Source organism: Rhinatrema bivittatum, chromosome 1 (assembly GCF_901001135.1).
Source record: "Rhinatrema bivittatum chromosome 1, aRhiBiv1.1, whole genome shotgun sequence".
Lineage (NCBI taxonomy): Eukaryota > Metazoa > Chordata > Amphibia > Gymnophiona > Rhinatrematidae > Rhinatrema > Rhinatrema bivittatum.
In genome coordinates this window covers 37923645-37943315 of record NC_042615.1, presented here as the reverse complement: position 1 = coordinate 37943315, position 19671 = coordinate 37923645, and the positions used below count along the sequence as shown (strand labels likewise).

The 19671-nt window shown below is 46.8% G+C and overlaps 1 protein-coding gene across 1 annotated transcript in view; it reads left to right on the top strand.

Moving 5' to 3' along the window:
* Positions 1 to 19671, top strand: part of CLGN (calmegin) — a 629426-nt gene that overhangs the window by 506157 nt on the left and 103598 nt on the right. Inside the window, 1 exon segment of the mRNA XM_029603388.1 lies at positions 6279 to 6494. Coding sequence (XP_029459248.1) covers positions 6279 to 6494 — 216 coding nt within the window.

The window sequence follows — 19671 nt, the reverse complement described above, 5'->3', positions numbered from 1 at the left end:
GGGTAACCAAGGGCTCAACCTGAGGGAACCCCGGGTTGCTAGTGGTAAAGCTCCAGCTAGCCTCTGCCTCCTCTTATGCTCCGCCTCCTGGTGGAAGGCACTCTCTGGGTCCGACTAGGGAGCCTACCAATCCTGCACTAGACCCAAGGGTCCACCTTCCGGCGCAACAGGCTCAACCCCTTATGAGTCGGCTTATGATGGGCTTTCTACAACTTAAGCCTCTTCAACGATCACCGGTTACAGAATGGGACCTAAATGTAGTGCTCACAAGGCTCATGCGTTCCCCGTTTGAGCCTTTGCATTCCTATGACATTAAAAATTCTAACATGGAAAATTCTTTTCCTTGTAGCCATTACATCTGCTCAATGGGTCAGTGAGTTACAAGCCCTAGTTGCATACTCACCCTACACTAGGTTCCTCCGTGACCGAGTGGTCCTCCGTACTCTCCCTAAATTTCTTCCTAAGGTGGACACAGTCTCTCCCCTTACTCAGTCTATAGTCTGCCCACTCTTTTCCCAAGGCCTCACTCTCACCAAGGCGAGAGGTTTTTGCACACCTTGGACTGAACGCGTTCACTTGCATTCTAACTAGACCGCATTGCAGTCCATAGGAAATCCACCCAACTCTTTGTTTCTTTTGACAAAAACAAGCTGAGAGTTGCAGTGGGCAAACAAACTCTCTCCAACTGGTTAGCAGACTGTATCGAATTCTGCTATGAGGAAACAGTCCTTCCTCTCCATGGGTGAGTGAAGGCACATTTTGTAATGGCCATGGCAACATCAGTAGCACACTATCTTTCAGTACCAATTGCCGACATCTGCTAGGCTGCGACATGGAGCTCTCTTTGCACATTCGCAGCCCACTACTGCTTAGATAAGGAAGGCCGTCAAGACTCTGCCTTTGGACAATCTGTCTTGAAAATTTTTTTTCCATTATAATGCCTAATTCCTTCCATGATCACCTGCTGTGATTTCAGGCTGCCTCATCATTGCCAATAGCAACCCAATTATTGTGCCTCTTGCACCAGTTGTCTGCTATTGGCCTGTTGTAATATGTCAGCCTGTAGCTTGCTAATCACCCATATGTGAGGACTACCATCCTGCTTGTCCTGTGAGAAAGCAGAGTTGCTTACCTGTAACAGGTGTTCTCCCAAGACAGCAGGATGTAGTCCTCATGAAACCCACCCACCAACCCGCGGAGTTGGGTCCGCTTAAGTTTTATTTTATTTTTCGCTCGCACTTTTTTGCTACAAACAAGACTGAAGGGAGACCCCTGTGGACACAGGGATCATGTCATGCTGGGCATGCTCAGTTTGCCAAAAGTGTTCCGTAATAGGGCTCCGCCTAATGACGGCATCCATATGTGAGGACTACATTCTGCTGTCCTGCGAGAACACCTGTTACAGGTAAGCAACTCTGCTTTCTCTTCACACATTCACATCTCACTTTTGCTTGGATAGGGATGGCTGACACGATAGTAGGTTTGGCCAATCTGTCCTTTGAAACTTGGTTGAGGTGTAGAACCCATCTCTTTTCCTGCCTAGGGCCCGTTGTTTGTATTCAGGCTGTTCCCCCCCCCCCCCCCCCCCCTCTCGTTATCAACAAAAAACCCTTGTTATGCCCTTTGGCACCTATTTTGGGTGTTTTGTTGGTCCCCTTTTTATGTTGGCGGACAGTCTGTAGCTAGGGATTCACCCATGTGTGAGTGGGTTTTGTGAGGATTACCATTCTGCTTGTCCTCTGAGAAAGCAGAGTTGCTTACCCTGTAACAGGTGTTCTCTTGAGGACAGCAGGATGTTAGTCCTCCCTGAGAACAAGCAGGATTGTCGCTTCATACACATGTGTGACATCATGACTGAGCCCTGGATTCCTATATGGGCCTCCATCGGTGACATCATCCAATTGTGTGTGGACTGATATCCTACTGTCTTCTGAGAATGTATATAAGGAAGTGGGAGCACTGAGAGGAGAGGATCACCTTGCTGTTGGCTGAAAGGAATCAGTAAGTTTTTGCTTGGGACATTGTCTTTTTTAAAAGTATTGGGGCAAAGTTAACTATTTGGGAATATTATTTAGTGTGTTTGTTCTTTTAATAGTAAGGCAGTGAATAAACAAGTTAGACTGTATTTTTAAATATACTGAATAACCGTATCAAGTGCACTCACTGGGTGAAATAGAACCACTTTCTCTACATGTATTGTAAACACACCAAAATTTTATCTCAAATTTTTAAATAATTAGGAAATGTGTCCTAAAATACAAACACTCACTCATTTATACTCTAAAAACATCACACCAGATACAAGGAAATAGCAAGCCACATGCCCCAAAGACCTATCTACTAGATAAGGGAGCCCTGACCGATGTGCCGCAAATGCGCAGTAGAGAGCAGCTCTACCGCGCATGCGCGGGCGAGCACGTCGGTCAGAGCGGAGCGTGCCCGAAAAAAAAAATGGCGCTGGTTCCTTAGGAGCAGGAGCAGCGGCGGCGGCAGCTAGGAGCAGGAGCGGCGGCAGCGACGAGCAGTAGTAGCAGCGGCGGCGACGAGCAGTAGCAGCGGCGGCGGCGACGACAAGCAGGAGCGGGAGGAGCAGTAGCAGCAGCTCTGTTTAATCCAAACGCCCAACTGCCCACAAAATCTGTAATGATATACACCACTTTTACATATCCTCAAATTATCTTCAACCGGCTAACTTCCTTGTAATGGTCTCTTCCCTTCAGGGCAACCCTTCTTCATAAACGTTGGCAAGTTAAATGTAAGAAATTGATAAGACAGGTTAAGAGAGAATTTGAAAAGAAGTTGGCCGTAGAGGCAAAAACTTTTTTAAATATATCCGAAGCAGAAAGCCTGTGAGGGAGTCAGTTGGACCGTTAGATGATCGAGGAGTAAAGGGGCACTTAGAGAAGATAAGGCCATCGTGGAAAGATTAAATGATTTCTTTGCTTCGGTGTTTACTGAAGAGGATGTTGGGGAGGTACCCGTACCGGAGAAGGATTTTATGGGTAATGATTCAGATGGATTGAACCAAATCACGGTGAACCTAGGAGATGTGGTAGGCCTGATTGACAAACTGAAGAGTAGTAAATCACCTGGACCGAATGGTATACACCTCAGAGTTCTGAAGGAACTAAAATGTTGCGATCCCCCCTGTTGCTGCGCTACAGGTGGTCTCTTACCTTCCTCCCGGAGGCCGCTTCGAAGCCAGGGCCTCTCCTGTGCACCATCCGGGACTTGCTCCAGGGCCTGAGAGGCCTAGCTGTTCCTGTGGCCTGCCTGTGGCTTGCATGCCTCTGTGTTTGGACTTCCTGTTTGGCGACGCCCTTCTCCTAGGGGCCGGCCCGCAGCTCTCTACACCACTTATAGGGCCAGCGGTGGGCGGTCCTGGCAAGCTCCTCCTAGGGAGTTGCCTTCTACCTCCAGTATATAAGGACTTCCTTGTCATTTGCAACCGGCCTTCGGATTGAGCATTACAGTCGCCTGTAACCTTGCCGATCCAGGTCCTCCATGTATTGATGGCTCCTTGTCCTGACCTTGCTTTGATGTCTGTTCCTGACCTTGCTTTGATGTCTGTTCCTGAAGCTGCCTGATCCTGTTCCAGTTCCGGTTGTTCTGCCCTATGTCCTCGTCTGGTTCCTGAGCCTTCTGTCCTGTTCGGCCCTGGAGTGGCCAACAGGAGGGATTCGTCCCCCGGGCTCTTGAGCTTCTGTTCCTGCCAGCCGACGGGGCTTCGGATGTCATTGGTCCCGGCATCGGAGTTCCTGCTCGTCTGGACCTTTCCTGCACCCTCCTTTCCTCAGCGTGGTCCGCGTCCAGCCTTCCTGGGCTGTGTAGGGCGCGTCTGGGACGGGGTGGTCCGCGACTCAGTCCCACGGGTGGGCTGAGTAGGGCGCCCTGATGGACAGTGCCATGTTTCCTTCCAGCCCTCCTCTTCAACGTCTTCCTTCAGCCTGTCTTAGATGTCTGCTTCAGCCCCCGTCTGACGTCTTCTTTGTAAGGACTCTGTCTGCTCTCGCCTCTGTCCGGCCTGCTGCCCATTGCCGTTCCCTGCGGCAGGTCCGAAAGGGCCGGGAACAGTCGGAGGACCGTTCATCAGTCAACTTCCCAGTGTTGGCTACCATGGGCATGCAGGTCCGGCTGAGGGTCGGACTCCCTGCTTCTGTACCCGCCTGGCTCACCATGCCTGCCCAGCTCACCTACCACGGTGTGGCTTGGGGCTCCTCCTTGAGTCCTGCCGTGGCCCAAGGGCTCACCACCAGCTCGAGACGACCGCGCCCGCGCGCGCTCGTAACATAAAAAATGAAATTTCAGACCTATTAGTAAAAATTTGTAACCTATCATTAAAATCATCAATTGTACCTGAAGACTGGAGGTTAGCAAATGTAACCCCAATATTTAAAAAGTACTCCAGGGGCGATCCGGGAAACTACAGACCGGTTAGCCTGACTTCAGTGCCAGGAAAAATAGTGGAAAGTGTTCTAAACATCAAAATCACAGAACATATAGAAAGACATGGTTTAATGGAACAAAGTCAGCATGGCTTCACCCAAGGCAAGTCTTGTCTCTCAAATCTGCTTCACTTTTTTGAAGGAGTTAATAAACATGTGGATAAAGGTGAACCGGTAGATGTAGTGTACTTGGATTTTCAGAAGGCATTTGACAAAATTCCTCATGAGAGGCTTCTAGGAAAGTGGTGATGTCCTTTCGTGGATTACAAACTGGCTAAAAGACAGGAAACAGAGAGTAGGATTAAATGGACAATTTTCTCAGAGGAAGGGAGTGGGCAGTGGAGTGTCTCAGGGATCTGTATTGGGACCCTTACTTTTCAATATATTTATAAATGATATGGAAAGAAATACGAGTAGTGAGATAAAATTTGCAGATGATACAAAATTGTTCAGAGTAGTTAAATCACAAGCAGATTGTGATAAATTGCAGGAAGACCTTGTGAGACTGGAAAATTGGGCATCAAAATGGCAGATGAAATTTAATGTGGAAAAGTGCAAGGTGATGCATATAGGGAAAAATAACCCATGCTATAGTTAAACAATGTTAGGTTCCATATTAGGTGCTACAACCCAAGAAAGAGATCTAGGCTTCATAGTGGATAACACATTGAAATCGGTTCAGTGTGGTGTGGCAGTCAAAAAAGCAAATAGAATGTTGGGAATTATTAGAAAGGGAATGGTGAATAAAACGGAAAATGTCATAATGCCTCTGTATCGCTCTATGGTGAGACCGCACCTTGAATACTGTGTACAATTCTGGTCGCCGCTTCTCAAAAAAGATATAATTGCGATGGAGAAGGTACAGAAAAGGGCTACCAAAATGATAAGGGGAATGGAACAGCTCCCCTATGAGGAAAGACTAAAGAGGGTTAGGACTTTTCAGCTTGGAGAAGAGACGGCTGAGGGGGGATATGATAGAGGTCTTTAAAATCATGAGAGTTCTAAAACGGGTAGATGTGAATCGGTTATTTACTCTTTCGGATAATAGAAAGACTAGAGGGCACTCCATGAAGTTAGCGTGTGGCACATGTAGAACTAATCGGAGAAAGTTCTTTTTCACTCAACGCACAATTAAACTCTGGAATTTTTGCTAGAGGATGTGGTTAGTGCAGTTAGTATAGCTGTGTTTATAAAAGAATTGGATAAGTTCTTGGAGGAGAAGTCCATTACCTGCTATTAATTGAGTTGACTTAGAAAATAGCCACTGCTATTACTAGCAACGGCAACATGGAATAAATTTAGTTTTTGGGCACTTGCCAGGTTCTTATGGCCTGGATTGGCCACTGTTGGAAACAGGGTACTGGGCTTGATGGACCCTTGGTCTGACCCAGTATGGCATGTTCTTATGTTCTTATGAAGCGCATTAAATATTAACTGTTACCCTCTGAAGAATTGTGTGAGTATACATGAAAAATGTAAACTGCTTTTTTTCTGTCGCTCTAGGGTGAAGCCTATACTGAGATATTTTAAGATCGTAATAAAAGCATTTCTTATTAAGTTTTTGTGTTGTCTGCTTTCACTATGCACAGAGGAGTGAGTGCATGCAGTTCTGATTTAACTGCACTACTGAATTTTACCTTGGTACCATAATATTAAATTCATATTGCACAATACTTGGTCTACCTGTATTCATACTATTTTAACAGTAATGACAAACATGCAAAATTATCTTTATGAATTAAGTTTAAAGTAATGGATTTTATACAGAGAGCTGAAATTTGTACACTTAAGTTTTCTTTGCACATGTTTAACTGAAATATTTTTTTCTTTCAGGGGATCTGGAGTCCTAGAAAAATACCTAATCCAGATTTCTTTGAGGATCTTCGCCCTTTTCTGATGACTTCTTTTAGTGCAATTGGCTTAGAGCTGTGGTCTATGACATCTGATATCTACTTTGATAATTTCATAATCTGTTCAGAAAAAGAAGTGGCAGATCACTGGGCTTCTGACAGTTGGCGCCTGAAGAGATTAGTAGCTATTGCCAATGAGGTATGCCTTTGAAGACAAGCAGTAAATAGTAATTAGCTTATAAATAGGATACAAATGAAAACTTGTAACATGATTTTTCTAGAATGCTGTACCCAAAGTCCCCGGTTTTCCTTAACAGATTTCTCTAGATTTCTGTGGCAAGGGTTAGCAAATTCTGTGTCAGATTTTCAAAATTCTGCGACAGTTATGTGGCATAATTTTGCATAAGATTTATACCTCTGGCTGTCCAAAAAAAGTACATTTTTTAAAAATTGAAAACCATGTTATTTTTAAACAATATTTAGACTATATACAAATATATTATCAAGTACAGAAATCAACTATATTTATTTATTTATTTATTTATTTGAGTTTTTTTCTATACCGGCATTCACGGAGTTCGTATCATGTCAGTTTACATAAAACAAGGGGTGATCAATAAATTATAAACGTACATAACTATAACATGAGTATACATTTACAAAATATAACAAATTATAACAAGTGCACAGAAAAAGCAGTTACAATAAAACAAGGATGGTTCTAACTGGGAGTAGAAGAAGAGGATGATAGAAGTTTAACAAGAAGTTTAACAAGAAGTAGAACGTGCAGTGGTTGGTAAGTCTGTATCAGTTTATTGGGTGATAATCAGTCTTGCTGTATTTGGCGGTCGAGCATCAGTCAGGGTCCGGAAAGGCTTTCTGTCTATATATCAAGTAAAAAAATATATTACAAACTTTTAACCATGAAATGTCACTTTTGTTTTGAATTGAAATATAATGTAACTATCCTTTTAATATTTTCTTGGAAAAAGTCCTTTCCTAATATATGAACTTCCTTGCATGTGAATAGATGGATTCAGGACCAGTAGGTTATCACCTCTACCAGCAGATGGAGTTGGAGCAAACTGACATCACAGTGTATATACTCCTGCAGTGACATCAGCTTGCCAGTATTCTCCATTTCCAGCAGATGGTGGGCGTGCTTTTCTCCTAGGACAAGCAGGATGATAGCCCTCACATGTGTGTGACATCATCCTATGGAGCCCGGCACGGAAAACTTTGACTGGCAGACTGAGCATGCTCAGCCTGCTGCTATCTGTGCATCCATACGAAGTCCCCCTTCAGTCTTTTCTTTTCCTTTGTGGCAGTAGCCTCTCGGTTGTACAGCTCCAAATCCTCAAAGGTTTTTTGCTGTCTTTTCGGGGGGGTTTCCGTGTTGGGTCCCCATTCGCTGTTGGTCTGTAGGTACCCTTGGATTTTGTTTTCGTTATTTGCAGTCTATTCCCAACTCCCGCACTGTGTTGCCTGTCTGTCATCGACCACGCTGGCCTCTCTTTTCAATGGTGTCGTCAGGTTTTCGACGGTGCCTCCAGTGCCCGCGGACCATATCCATCACGGATCTGCATGAGGTGTGTATCCTCTGGCTGGGGGCCTGACATGACGTCTGGGGATGTCAGTTGTGTGATCAAATGACCCCCAAAGGGTGTCATACATGCCTGGATAAAATGGAGAAGCTCTTCGGCTCTCCAAAACCCTCCACTTCAGCTTCGGTATCCTCTACGTCCAAGGACCGCTGGGAACCATCCCTGTCTCTTCCCCTGGCAGTCCCTCTCACCAGTATGCCTAAGGTCCGGGGAGAGGGAGATTGATCCTCCATGGGCTCTCCCCTCCTCCTAACCTCGGGGTCATCATTTTCCTCAGCGCCGGGGAAAGACTGGACCGAGCGCCAGAAATCCAAGAAGCATCGACTTCGGTCTCCACGGGTCCGGTTCCAGAGCAGCATTGGTGGCTGCTGAGCTGCCTTCGAAGCGGCACCAGCCACCGGAAGCCCCATCCTCCGGTGCCCCTGGTAGCCAGAGGCGTTCCCCACCGGCAACGGTTTTGGGCGCTGTGCCTCCTTGTGAACCTTCTGAGGATGTGCCGGCGACGCCTCATCCCCCTCAATCAGTCCTTACTACCCAGGACTTTCAGGAGGAGTTGGACCTCAGGGTGCAATCAGCGGTGCTCAAAGCGCTACAGAGCGTTAAGCTGTTGGTGCCACTGGCCCCAATACCGGTTTGTGAGCCTCCACCTTAGATGTTCGCGCCCCTTTTGGAGAGTCTGGACGTACTTCTTGGCATCCTACCGACGCAACCAAAGGCCTCCGATGCCTCCTCGGTTACTGATGCCCTCCTGGAACGATCCCGATTCCCGGGTCCTTCGAGGAGGATGAGGCCTCGGGGACAAGGGCACCCATGCCTACGGGACCCCGGGCCGCCGCCGGTGCCCCCACAGCCCTTTATGCCCTTGGGGCCCAGACCTACCATCCCTCCCAGTCCCCACCCTCAGTGTCTGGGCCCTAGCAAGAAGGAGGGTCCCTATGACCCATGGGGCAATGACTCTTCAGACTCATCATTCAGAGTTCTCCGATGACCCCCTCTCGGAGCCTTCCCCTCCAGAGGAACGCGTCTATCTCCGCTCGAAGACTTTAATTTGTCAGCTTTGTAAGGGCCATGGCAGAGGCCATCCCCTTCCAGCTCCTGTCGGAGGAGGATACCTGTCACAAGATGCTGGTGGTCCTCCAGTTCATTGATGCTCCAACGGAGATCGTGGCAGTGCCAGTCCATGACATCTTTAAGGAGCTTTTCCTCCTTATGTGGGAACACACCCAGTGTCAGTTTCCCCAGTAAACAGGAAGGCTGATGTAACTTATGTGGTTCAACAGGCCGTGGCTTTGAACGGCAGCACCTACCCCACCAGTGGTGGAGTCCGCGCATTAAAAGGCTTGATGCTCCCGGACACTCGCTTCTACCCCTCCGGGGCGCGAACACAGGGAGCTCAATGGCATAGGGAGGAAAATGTTCCAGGGGGCTATGCTGGTTGCTCATATTGTGGCCTACCAGCTATACATGAACCAATACAACCGCAACCTGTGGAAGCAGGTCCAAGAGTTTGCGGAGGGCCTCCCCCAGCAACAGCAGAAGTCCCTTGCAGCCATTGTCACGCTGGGGCTTGATGTGGGTAGATATGAGGTCAGGTCTACCTATGACGTTTTTGAGACCGCAGCCCACCTAGCCACCAGAAGGCTAGCTTGGCTCCGAGCCTCTGGTCTCCGACCAGAGTTTCAGGACAGACTTGCGCACCTCCCCTGTACAGGTGAGAACATGTTTAGGGATAATTTGAAAGAGGTCATGGCGCAGCTGAAATATCCTCACAAAAACAGTAGGTTTCACTGGTCAAAAATTTTTCTTTTCAATTGTAACCACATATATAGCAATACCAATACATTGTTTGTAGGACCCACACTCTGAGTTTGTATTTCAATCAAACTCAATGTGGTTATGGTCCATTTAATTTATTTAATTGTTGACTCCTTTTTTTAAGATATATTTTTATGTTTCGAAATTTTTCTTAAAAATAAACCAACTGGAGCTGACTCACTAACCCCACGTGTCTGTATCTCCTCGGATAAATGGAGCGAAAATATAGCTCTTTATAATCCTTAGGAAACAATCCCATATCTCTAGTCATGAAGCAAACTGCAGAGTAATATTCATCTAATATAGCAAACAATCCCACTTCAAAGTAATACTCATCTGATCCAGCAAACAGTCCCAGTCCCGACACGATCATGTTTCGGACCACCCGGTCCTGCCTCAGGGGAAAACGCTCATGAAAAGGCTGCACTCCATATCCCGTGACGACTCCAGTCAAACGCTGTTCATTCTCCAAAACATCTGTGGTTAATTCAACAGTTCCTTCTCTTCGCAGTCTGACTTCAGACCCGCTCTTGATTTAAAAAAAAAACAAAAAACCGTAAAACCGGAAGTGCTCACGTCACATCTCAGTCCTCAATTAGGTGGTGGAGAGCTCAATCCATTGTATCTATCTCTTCTCAGTTTTCAACTCAATACTAGATATATAAACACTATATGAGCAATAGGAAAAAACGGACATTTCTATAAATCTTTCAGGACCAAAAAAGGTTAAAGCATACCAAAAAATATAGTGAAGAACAAGTCCTTCAGAGTACCAAAAAGGTCCCAACCAGGTCGGATTGTGCAAATAAGAACCCAAAAAGGTCCCAACCAGATCCAGTTGTGCAAATAAGAACCCAAAAAGGTCTCAACCAGGTCCGATTATGCAAATAAAAACCAAAAAAATCCAAGGTCTATAAGGAATCGAACCCTGGTCTCCTGCGCGCAAAACAGGGATGCTCACCACTGTACTAAACCAAGGTGATTATCTCAATCTTAAAGTAATGGCAAGTAAGAAGAATGTACAAATTTCAGCTAAATCAGCGAGTACCAATTAATTTTCTCATTTAAGCCCAAAGGGCACACAGAACCAAGTTTAAAAATCCAGAAATGTTCACGTCTGTTAAGCTGAACTTGAATGTCTCCTCCTCTGTTACTCATCCGAACTTTTTCCAATACAGACCAACGTAAATCCAGAAAGTTGTGCTTGGCATCTAAACAATACTGAACAAGAGGGGCTGTAAGTTTGGAAGCCTTGATACAGCTTCTATGTTCTATAAGTCTCGTACGAATCTTCCTCTTGGTGCGTCCCACGTAAATTTTGTCACAGGGGCATTGAATCACGTAAACCACACAATATGAGTCGCAATCAGTATGTACCACCTGATTCACCACTATGTTTGTTCAAGGGCATATCCATTGGTCACCTGTAATAGACAGGGAACGCATGTCGCATTTGCCACAAACTTGATGGCCGCCTACAGGTAAATCATCATATGTAGAATCAAACGCAGACCGCACTACCAAGTCCCTAATGTTGGATGCTTGAAAAAAGGCAAATCTAGGAGTCCTTAGAAAAACCTTATGGAGGGACAGCACTTGCCAGTGAGATTTTACAATGTTAACCACCTCATTACTCAATGCCGAAAACCTCAAAACACGTCAAATTTTGAGAAAAAGGCTTTTGTTTGTACTGAAGAAGATCCCTGTTAGCAAACAAGGCACGCTTATAAGATCTTTTAACCACATGCTTGGGATAACCTTTCTGAAGAAATCGTTCACAAAGATCTGCTTGTTGTCAGCAGCCGACTTATTCCGTCGCTCGGGCACACCGAACATGGACCTATTCGCCTCTCCCCACAATCACAAAGTGAGCATGTTCTGCTCCCTGATTCCGGGGAAGGACCAGCCGGCCTGCAACACATTCTCCCTTCACTGGGGACAAGGTCTTATGTATGCGTACCCCCCCTACCCCGCTCCTCTCAAGGACTCTGACGAAACTGCAAGAGGACAGGGGGAACATGATCCTGGTGGCACCCTCATGGCCAAGGCAGGTGTGGTTTCCTCTGCTCCAGGACCTGTCCATGAGCGCACTGATTCTGCTGGGGGCGGCTCCCGACCGCCTTTCGCAGAACCAGGGCACCCTGCGCCACCCGAACCTCCGAGCCCTGTCCCTCATGGCATGGATGTTGAATGCATGATCCTCCAGCCTTGTAGTTCTCGGATGGTGTCTCCATGGTCTTGACTGAATCCCGGAAACCTTCCACCCGAAAATCTTACAGCTCGAAGTGGAAGCTTTTCTTCTCCTGGTGTGGCGGCCATGGACTGGACCCTTTCTCCTGTCCGCTCCCCTGCCTGCTGGATTACTTTTGGCACCTTTCCGAGTCTGGCCTCCAAACCAGCTTGGTTCGATTACACTTCAGTGCCTATCACCAGGGTGTCGCTGGGGCACCCATTTCAGTCCAGCCACTGGTCGGGCGTTTCATGAGGTTCCTGGTTCAACTGAAGCCCCCACTTCGCCCGCTAGCAACCCCGTGGAACATCAACGTTGTCCTGGCAAGGCTCATGTGGCATCCGTTCAAGCCTCTCAAATCCTGTGACTTGAAGTTCCTCACCTGCAAAATTATGTTCTTGGTGGCGATTACTTCCACTCGCAGGTTCAGTGAGGTCCAGGCCCTGGTCATGTACACTCCCTACGCAAAATTCTTACATGATCATGTGGTGCTGCACACGCATCCAAAATTTCTGCCAAAGGTGGTGACTGTTTTCCACATCAACCAGTCAATCATCCTTCCCACAGCCTAATTCCCACCTGGGGGAATATGCTCTCCACACCCTGGACTGCAAACGGGTGCTCGCTTTCTACTTGGACCCTACAGCGACCCATAGGCAGTCCACCCAGCTCTTTGTGTCTTTTGATCCCAATAGACTGGGAGCAGCAGTGGGGAAGCCAACCTTGTCCAACTGGCTAGCAGATTGCATTGCCTTCTGCTACGACCAGGCAGGCCTTCAGCTGGCTGGCGGGGTGAAGGCTTACTCTGTGCGGGCTATGGCAGCATCAGTGGCCCATCTGCGTGCAGTCCCTGTCGCTGAAATCTGCAGGGCCCGCGACCTGGAGTTCTCTCCACACTTTCACAGCTCACAACTGTCTTGACAGGGATAGTTTCCAGGACAGCGCTTTTGGCCAGTCTGTCCTGCAATCTATTCCAGTCCTGAACCTTACTATCTTTCATCGTGCTCTCTGTGGGACCAGACCGCCCCTGTTCCCCACAGCGCCACAGTTTTATATTGCCCGTTGGCACCTTATTCGGCTACTGTGGGTCTCTCTGGTCGAATGGGGCCATCTGGAGCTCTGTAATCACCCACATGTGAGGACTACTATCCTGCTTGTCCTAGGAGAAAGCACAGTTGCTTACCTGGAACAGGTGTTCTCCTACGACAGCAGTATGTTAGTCCTCAGGAATCCCACCCGCCACCCCACGATGTTGTGTTCACCTTCGGTTTGTTATGTTATTTTTCTCGCTTGTATTTTGCTATAGTACGAGACTGAAGGGGGACCTCACGTGGATAGCAGCAGGCTGAGCATCCTCAGTCTGCCAGTCAAAGTTTCTAGAAACTTTGACAAAAGTTTTCCATGCAGGGCTCCATCGGATGATGTCACCCACATGTGAGGACTAACATCCTGCTGTTCTAGGAGTAAGCAACTGCGCTTTCCCTACTGGGGATTGGCTTTAGATTTTGATAGGAGACATAGAAGAACAAATTAATAAAATGCCCTTTCTCCTGCAGTAATACCAAACGACCCTCCCTCAGTTAAGGTCCAGTTGCTGTTTTTTTCAGCCAGCATGGACTTGGCTGTTTGAACAGCTGAAAGGCAGGAAGCTGAGTGTGGTGGTGACAGCATATGCCCGCTCCTCCTGCAGCCGGAGACCGTCTCTGTACTCAGCCAGGAAGGGCTGAACTCTGGAAAGTTTGAAAAAAAAGACAGAGTAGAGGGGTTGTGTAGGACTTCCTCCAGTCTCCATGCTTGGCGCGCCTTTCTAACATTCGTTCCCGTTCCTGTTGGGTTAAGGGATCTGAGCAGCCTGATGGGTTGAGCAACCTAGGTGGGCTAGGCCCCACTGTTAGGCTTTATCCCAGGACAAGCAGGATGCTAGTCCTCACATATGGGTGACGTCACTCACAGAGCCTTTAAGCGGGAAAAACTTCTGGCAAGTTTCTAGAAGCTTTTAACTGGCTGCCCGAGGCTACTGAGCATGCCCGGCATGCAATGATATTCCCTGCCACAGGGGTCTCACTTCAGTCTTCTTTTTTCCGTGCTGCTAACTGCATCGTGGTTCATAGGAGCCCTGTGAGTTACCTCACAACTAGAACATTTTTGTACTACTTTTTGCCCTTACGGGTCTCACTCGTTTTGTCACCGGCTGGTGACAAAAACTATACGTGTTTTCGCTAAGAAAACACCAATTTCATCGACGGATGTCGACTGAAAAGACTTCGGGCTTCAAAACGTGCCCGGCCTGCAACCGAACAATGTCCATAACGGACCCGCATGTCGAATGCGTTCGTTGCCTTGGTGGAGACCATAACATCGCGGCCTGTTCACAATGCCAGGAAATGACGGTGAAAGGCAGGAAACTCCGCCAAGAAAAAATGGCTCAAATATTTCAAATCCAGGCAGCGCCATCGCAGACGACTTCAACAAAATCGTCACCGGTAGGCATCACAAAAAAGATCTTGATAAAGAAAAGAATTCCGGAGGGTTCCGGGGATGCCTCCTCTCCAACGCCCTCCGCGTCATCGACAAGGTCGGTGTCTGAAACACGTCCTAAACATAAGCACCGACGGCACCGTTCCATTCCGCCGTTACCACCGCCAGAGGAACCGGTCCCTAAAAAACAAAAAATTCTATCGTCCTCCGTAACCTCCGTGCAGGAATCGATACCATCGACATCGGTTGCAGACTTAACTACGTTCATCAAACAGATAGTCACCGATGCCCTGAAAGAACAAATACTGGCGTCATTGCCGATGCCGACCACCGTGTCGATGCCGACTGCCCAGTCGATGCCGACAACCATGTCGATGCCGATGCCGACTACAGTGTCGATGCCGACAGCCATATCGATGCCAGCAGAATTGCCGATTTTTTCGACCGCAATACCAGCTGGCCAGCCAATGCTGGCACCCCCAGCAACGCCGATGTCCGCGATGACTTCATCGATGCCGTACACTACCCCTTCGATAATAGTACCATTCGCACTGCAAGACCCATCGATGACATCGATATTTTCACAAACCTCAATGACCACGATGGCTTCTAGGTCCATTTCATCAATGGTTCCCATCTCCATGTTTACATTCCATACCTCATCGATTCCAATTACTTCACAATCGAGGTCTCTGTACACTCTACCTCCAACTACAGTACCTGTGCCAGAAAAGACAACTGCAACAAGAAAGGCATCAGGAAAATATAAACATACTTCCATTCCAGCTCCAGAGGCTTCTTCTTCTGAAGCAAGACTACATACTATCCTCACTAAAAGATATCAAGACCTTTTAGCATCCTTGCCTATAGGACCTGATCAGGAAGAAGAGGAAATAGAGGATGAGGACAGAGAGGGTTCACCAGATACTCAAGATCCCTTACAAGGACCATCAGGAGTTCCCCCATCTAAAAGGCTGGAACCTCATCACTACCAACCTACGTCACACATGGTCAGACACAGAATCAGAGCATTCTTCAGAGGATTTTTTATCTGAGAATACTCCACCTCAAGCAAAAAAGCAGTCACCTCCAGAGGACCTTTCATTTTCATCTTTTATTCAAGAAATGTCTGAGTCCATCCCCTTCCAACTCCAGGCCGAAAAAGATGAGAGACAGCAGATGCTGGAAATATTACAATTTGTGGATCCTCCTAAACACAATTTGGCCATTCCAGTGCATGAAGTGCTTTTACAGCTTCAGCAAAGAATATGGGAACACCCTTGCACAACCCCGGGAGTAAACAGGAGAGTAGACTCTACTTACCTTGTTCAAGCAGCCCCAGGTTTTGAAAAACCTCAACTCCCTCACAACTCCCTTGTTGTAGAATCTGCTCAGAAAAAGTCCCGCAGATCCAGAACACATGCTTCAATCCCTCCAGGGAAGGACAGCAGATTTTTAGATCTAATGGGAAGAAAGATCTACCAGGGAGCCATGCTGAACTCTAAGATTGCTGCATATCAGCTTTATATGACGCAGCACCAGAGAAATCTCTGGAAGCAAATAGAGGAGTTTCTACCATCACTGCCTCAGCAACAACAAGAGGCAGCACAGCAAATTGTGCAAAAAGGCCTAGATGCAGGAAAGCACGAGGTAAGAGCAGCCTATGATGCTTTTGAAACCTCATCAAGAACTGCGGCATCCGGCATCAGCGCACGAAGGTGGGCCTGGCTAAAGGCTTCAGATTTACGCCCTGAAGTCCAAGACAAATTAGTGGACCTACCGTGTCAGGGAGATAATTTGTTTGGCACAAAGGTGCAAGATGCCGTTGCACAGCTTCGAGAACATTCTGAAACCTTGAAGCAACTATCCACCTTATCGCATGACACTGCAACTCATCCAACTCGCAGGCCACCACGTAGGGACACTAAACGTCCTTTTTATCGACCAAGGAGATATTATCCTCAAGCCTCTAGGTCAAGGCCTCCAAGGACTCAACAACGTCCACAACAAAGACGACAACGGTCAGCAAGGCCACAACCACCGCCTCAAACAGGTTCCACCTCGGGGTTTTGAAAGTCATCCCAGAGTGCAGAGCCAACTACCCAATCCTTATCCCGAATTGCCAGTTGGAGGGAGAATTTCCCAATTTTACAAAGAATGGACAAACATTACAACAGATCATTGGGTCCTGTCCATTATTCATCAAGGCTACCGCCTAGACTTCGCATCTCTCCCTCAGGAGTTTCCACCACAAAACTCCCATCTCAAACATATTCCTCAATTAAAAACAGAATTATCTGCCCTTCTGAAAGCAAAAGCTGTGGAACATGTACCACACACTCAGAAGGGAAGAGGATTCTATTCCCGGTATTTCCTCATTCCAAAGAAAACCGGAGGCTTACGTCCCATTCTAGATCTCAGAAATCTCAACAAATTCCTAAGGAAAGAAAAATTCAGGATGGTGTCCCTAGGCACCATGCTTCCACTAATACAAAAGGGAGATTGGCTTTGTTCTCTGGATCTTCAAGATGCATACACTCACATTCCAATATTCCCGCCTCATCGCAAGTACCTCCGATTCACGGTAGGACATCAACATTTCCAATACAGAGTCTTGCCATTCGGCCTAGCTTCAGCTCCCAGAGTATTCACCAAATGCCTGGCAGTGATAGCGGGACATTTACACAAACAAGGGGTTCATGTGTTTCCTTATCTCGACGATTGGCTAATCAAAGGTCAATCACAACAAGGAGCAATAACTTCTCTACATTCTACGATAAAGTTACTTCACAAACTGGGATTTCTCATCAATTATCAAAAATCCCACCTGAACCTGTCTCATCTACTCCAATTTATAGGAGCAGAATTAAACACAGACATTGCACAGGCTTTTCTTCCAGAAGATCGTGCAGTCACACTGTCCCGGTTGGCACACTCAATTTCCATGCAACGAGCAACAGCTCATCAGTTTCTAATCTTACTAGGCCACATGGCTTCAACAGTTCATGTCACTCCTATGGCGAGACTGGCCATGAGACTAACCCAATGGACTCTACGATCACAATGGATCCAAGCCATTCAACCACTACATTATCAAATCCAAGTAACCCACCAGCTACGCTCCTCGCTACAATGGTGGACAATCAAGGACAATTTACGCAAGGGCCTACCCTTCCAGAAACCAGTCCCTCAGATAACATTAACTACAGATGCATCCACCTTGGGGTGGGGAGCTCACATAAACTCTCTTCAAACTCAAGGAACTTGGACAAAACTCGAAGCCACATATCAAATCAATTTTCTGGAACTTCGAGCTATACGTTAATGCGCTGCATGCGTTCAAGGACTGCCTTTTGCAAAAGACTGTGCTGATCCAGACAGACAATACAGTAGCCATGTGGTACATCAACAAACAGGGAGGTACGGGCTCGTATCTCCTTTGTCAAGAAGCTGCACAAATTTGGGACTGGGCCTTGAACCACTCAATGTTCCTACAGGCCACTTATCTAGCAGGGATTCAAAATGTCCTAGCAGACCGACTCAGTCGCCAGTTCCAACCACACGAGTGGTCCCTGAATCCCTCAATAGCAACAAAGATATTCCAACGTTGGGGACAACCAACAATAGACCTCTTTGCGTCGCATCTGAATCACAAAGTGGACAACTTCTGTTCTCTACGCAAACAGAAGAACCAACTAGCCAAGGATGCCTTTGCTCGCCCTTGGAACTCAGGCCTACTATATACATATCCTCCAATACCACTTATCACCAAGACGTTGGTGAAGCTCCAACAGGACAAGGGGTCCATGATACTCATAGCCCCGTATTGGCCTCGACAAGTATGGTTTCCCACACTACTAGACCTTTCAGTCAGGGATCCAATACGTCTGGGAGTAGATCCCAATCTCATCACTCAGGATCAGGGTCGGTTGTGCCATCCCAACCTTCAATCCTTATCACTGACAGTATGGATGTTGAAAGCTTAATCCTACAACCGCTTAACCTTTCCACTAATATTTCTCAAGTGATCATTGCTTCACGCAAACCTTCCACACGAAAGAATTATTCTTTCAAATGGAAACTGTTTACTCTCTGGTGCAAGCAAAACGATATTGATCCCTTCACTTGCCCCACAACTTCTCTTCTAGACTATTTGTACCATCTTTCAGAATCTGGTCTTCAGACATCATCAATCAGAGTACATTTGAGCGCAATCTCAGCTTATCATAGCAAGATAAGTGATGCACCTATATCTACACAACCTCTCGTCAGTAGATTCATGAGAGGTCTAACTCACCTTAAACCACCAATTCGGCCTCCAGTCACACAATGGGACCTGAATTTGGTTTTAACAGCATTGATGTGTTCTCCCTTTGAACCCATAGATTCCTGTGATCTTAAATTTCTCACATGGAAGACTATCTTCCTCATAGCCATTACATCAGCTAGAAGAGTTAGTGAGTTACAGGCACTTGTCACGTATGAACCTTATACGAAGTTTCTCCATGACAGAGTGGTTCTCCGAACACACCCAAAATTCCTTCCTAAGATAGTTACGGAATTCCACTTAAATCAAACAATAGTTCTACCCACATTCTTTCCAAGGCCTCACTCTCACCAAGGGGAAAGAGCTTTACACACTTTGGACTGTAAACGTGCATTGTCTTTTTATGTAAATCGCACTACATCCCTCAGAAAATCCAATCAGCTTTTTGTATCTTATGATCCAAATAAGCCAGGTAAAGCAGTGGGAAAGCATACTCTATCCAATTGGTTAGCAGATTGCATACAGTTTTGCTATTCAGGCCTTCCTCTCCAAGGGCGAGTAAAAGCACATTCAGTAAGAGCAATGTCAACCTCAGTAGCACATTTTCGTTCAGTGCCAATCATTGACATTTGTAAAGCAGCAACATGGAGTTCTCTTCACACTTTTGCAGCTCATTACTGTTTGGACAAGGAAGGACGACAAGATTCAGCCTATGGACAATCTGTCTTAAAGAACTTGTTTCCAGTTTAATCCCAACTCCTTCTACAACCAACCTGCTCTGATCTTCGGCTGCATCATTTCCTCAAAAAAGCATTACTGCTACCTGCAGGGACAATGACTCAGCCTCTAGCTTGCTAATCACCCATATTTGAGGACTAGCATCCTGCTTGTCCTGGGATAAAGCAAAATTGCTTACCTTGTAATAGGTGTTATCCCAGGACAGCAGGATGTAGTCTTCACGGAACCCACCCGCCACCCCGCG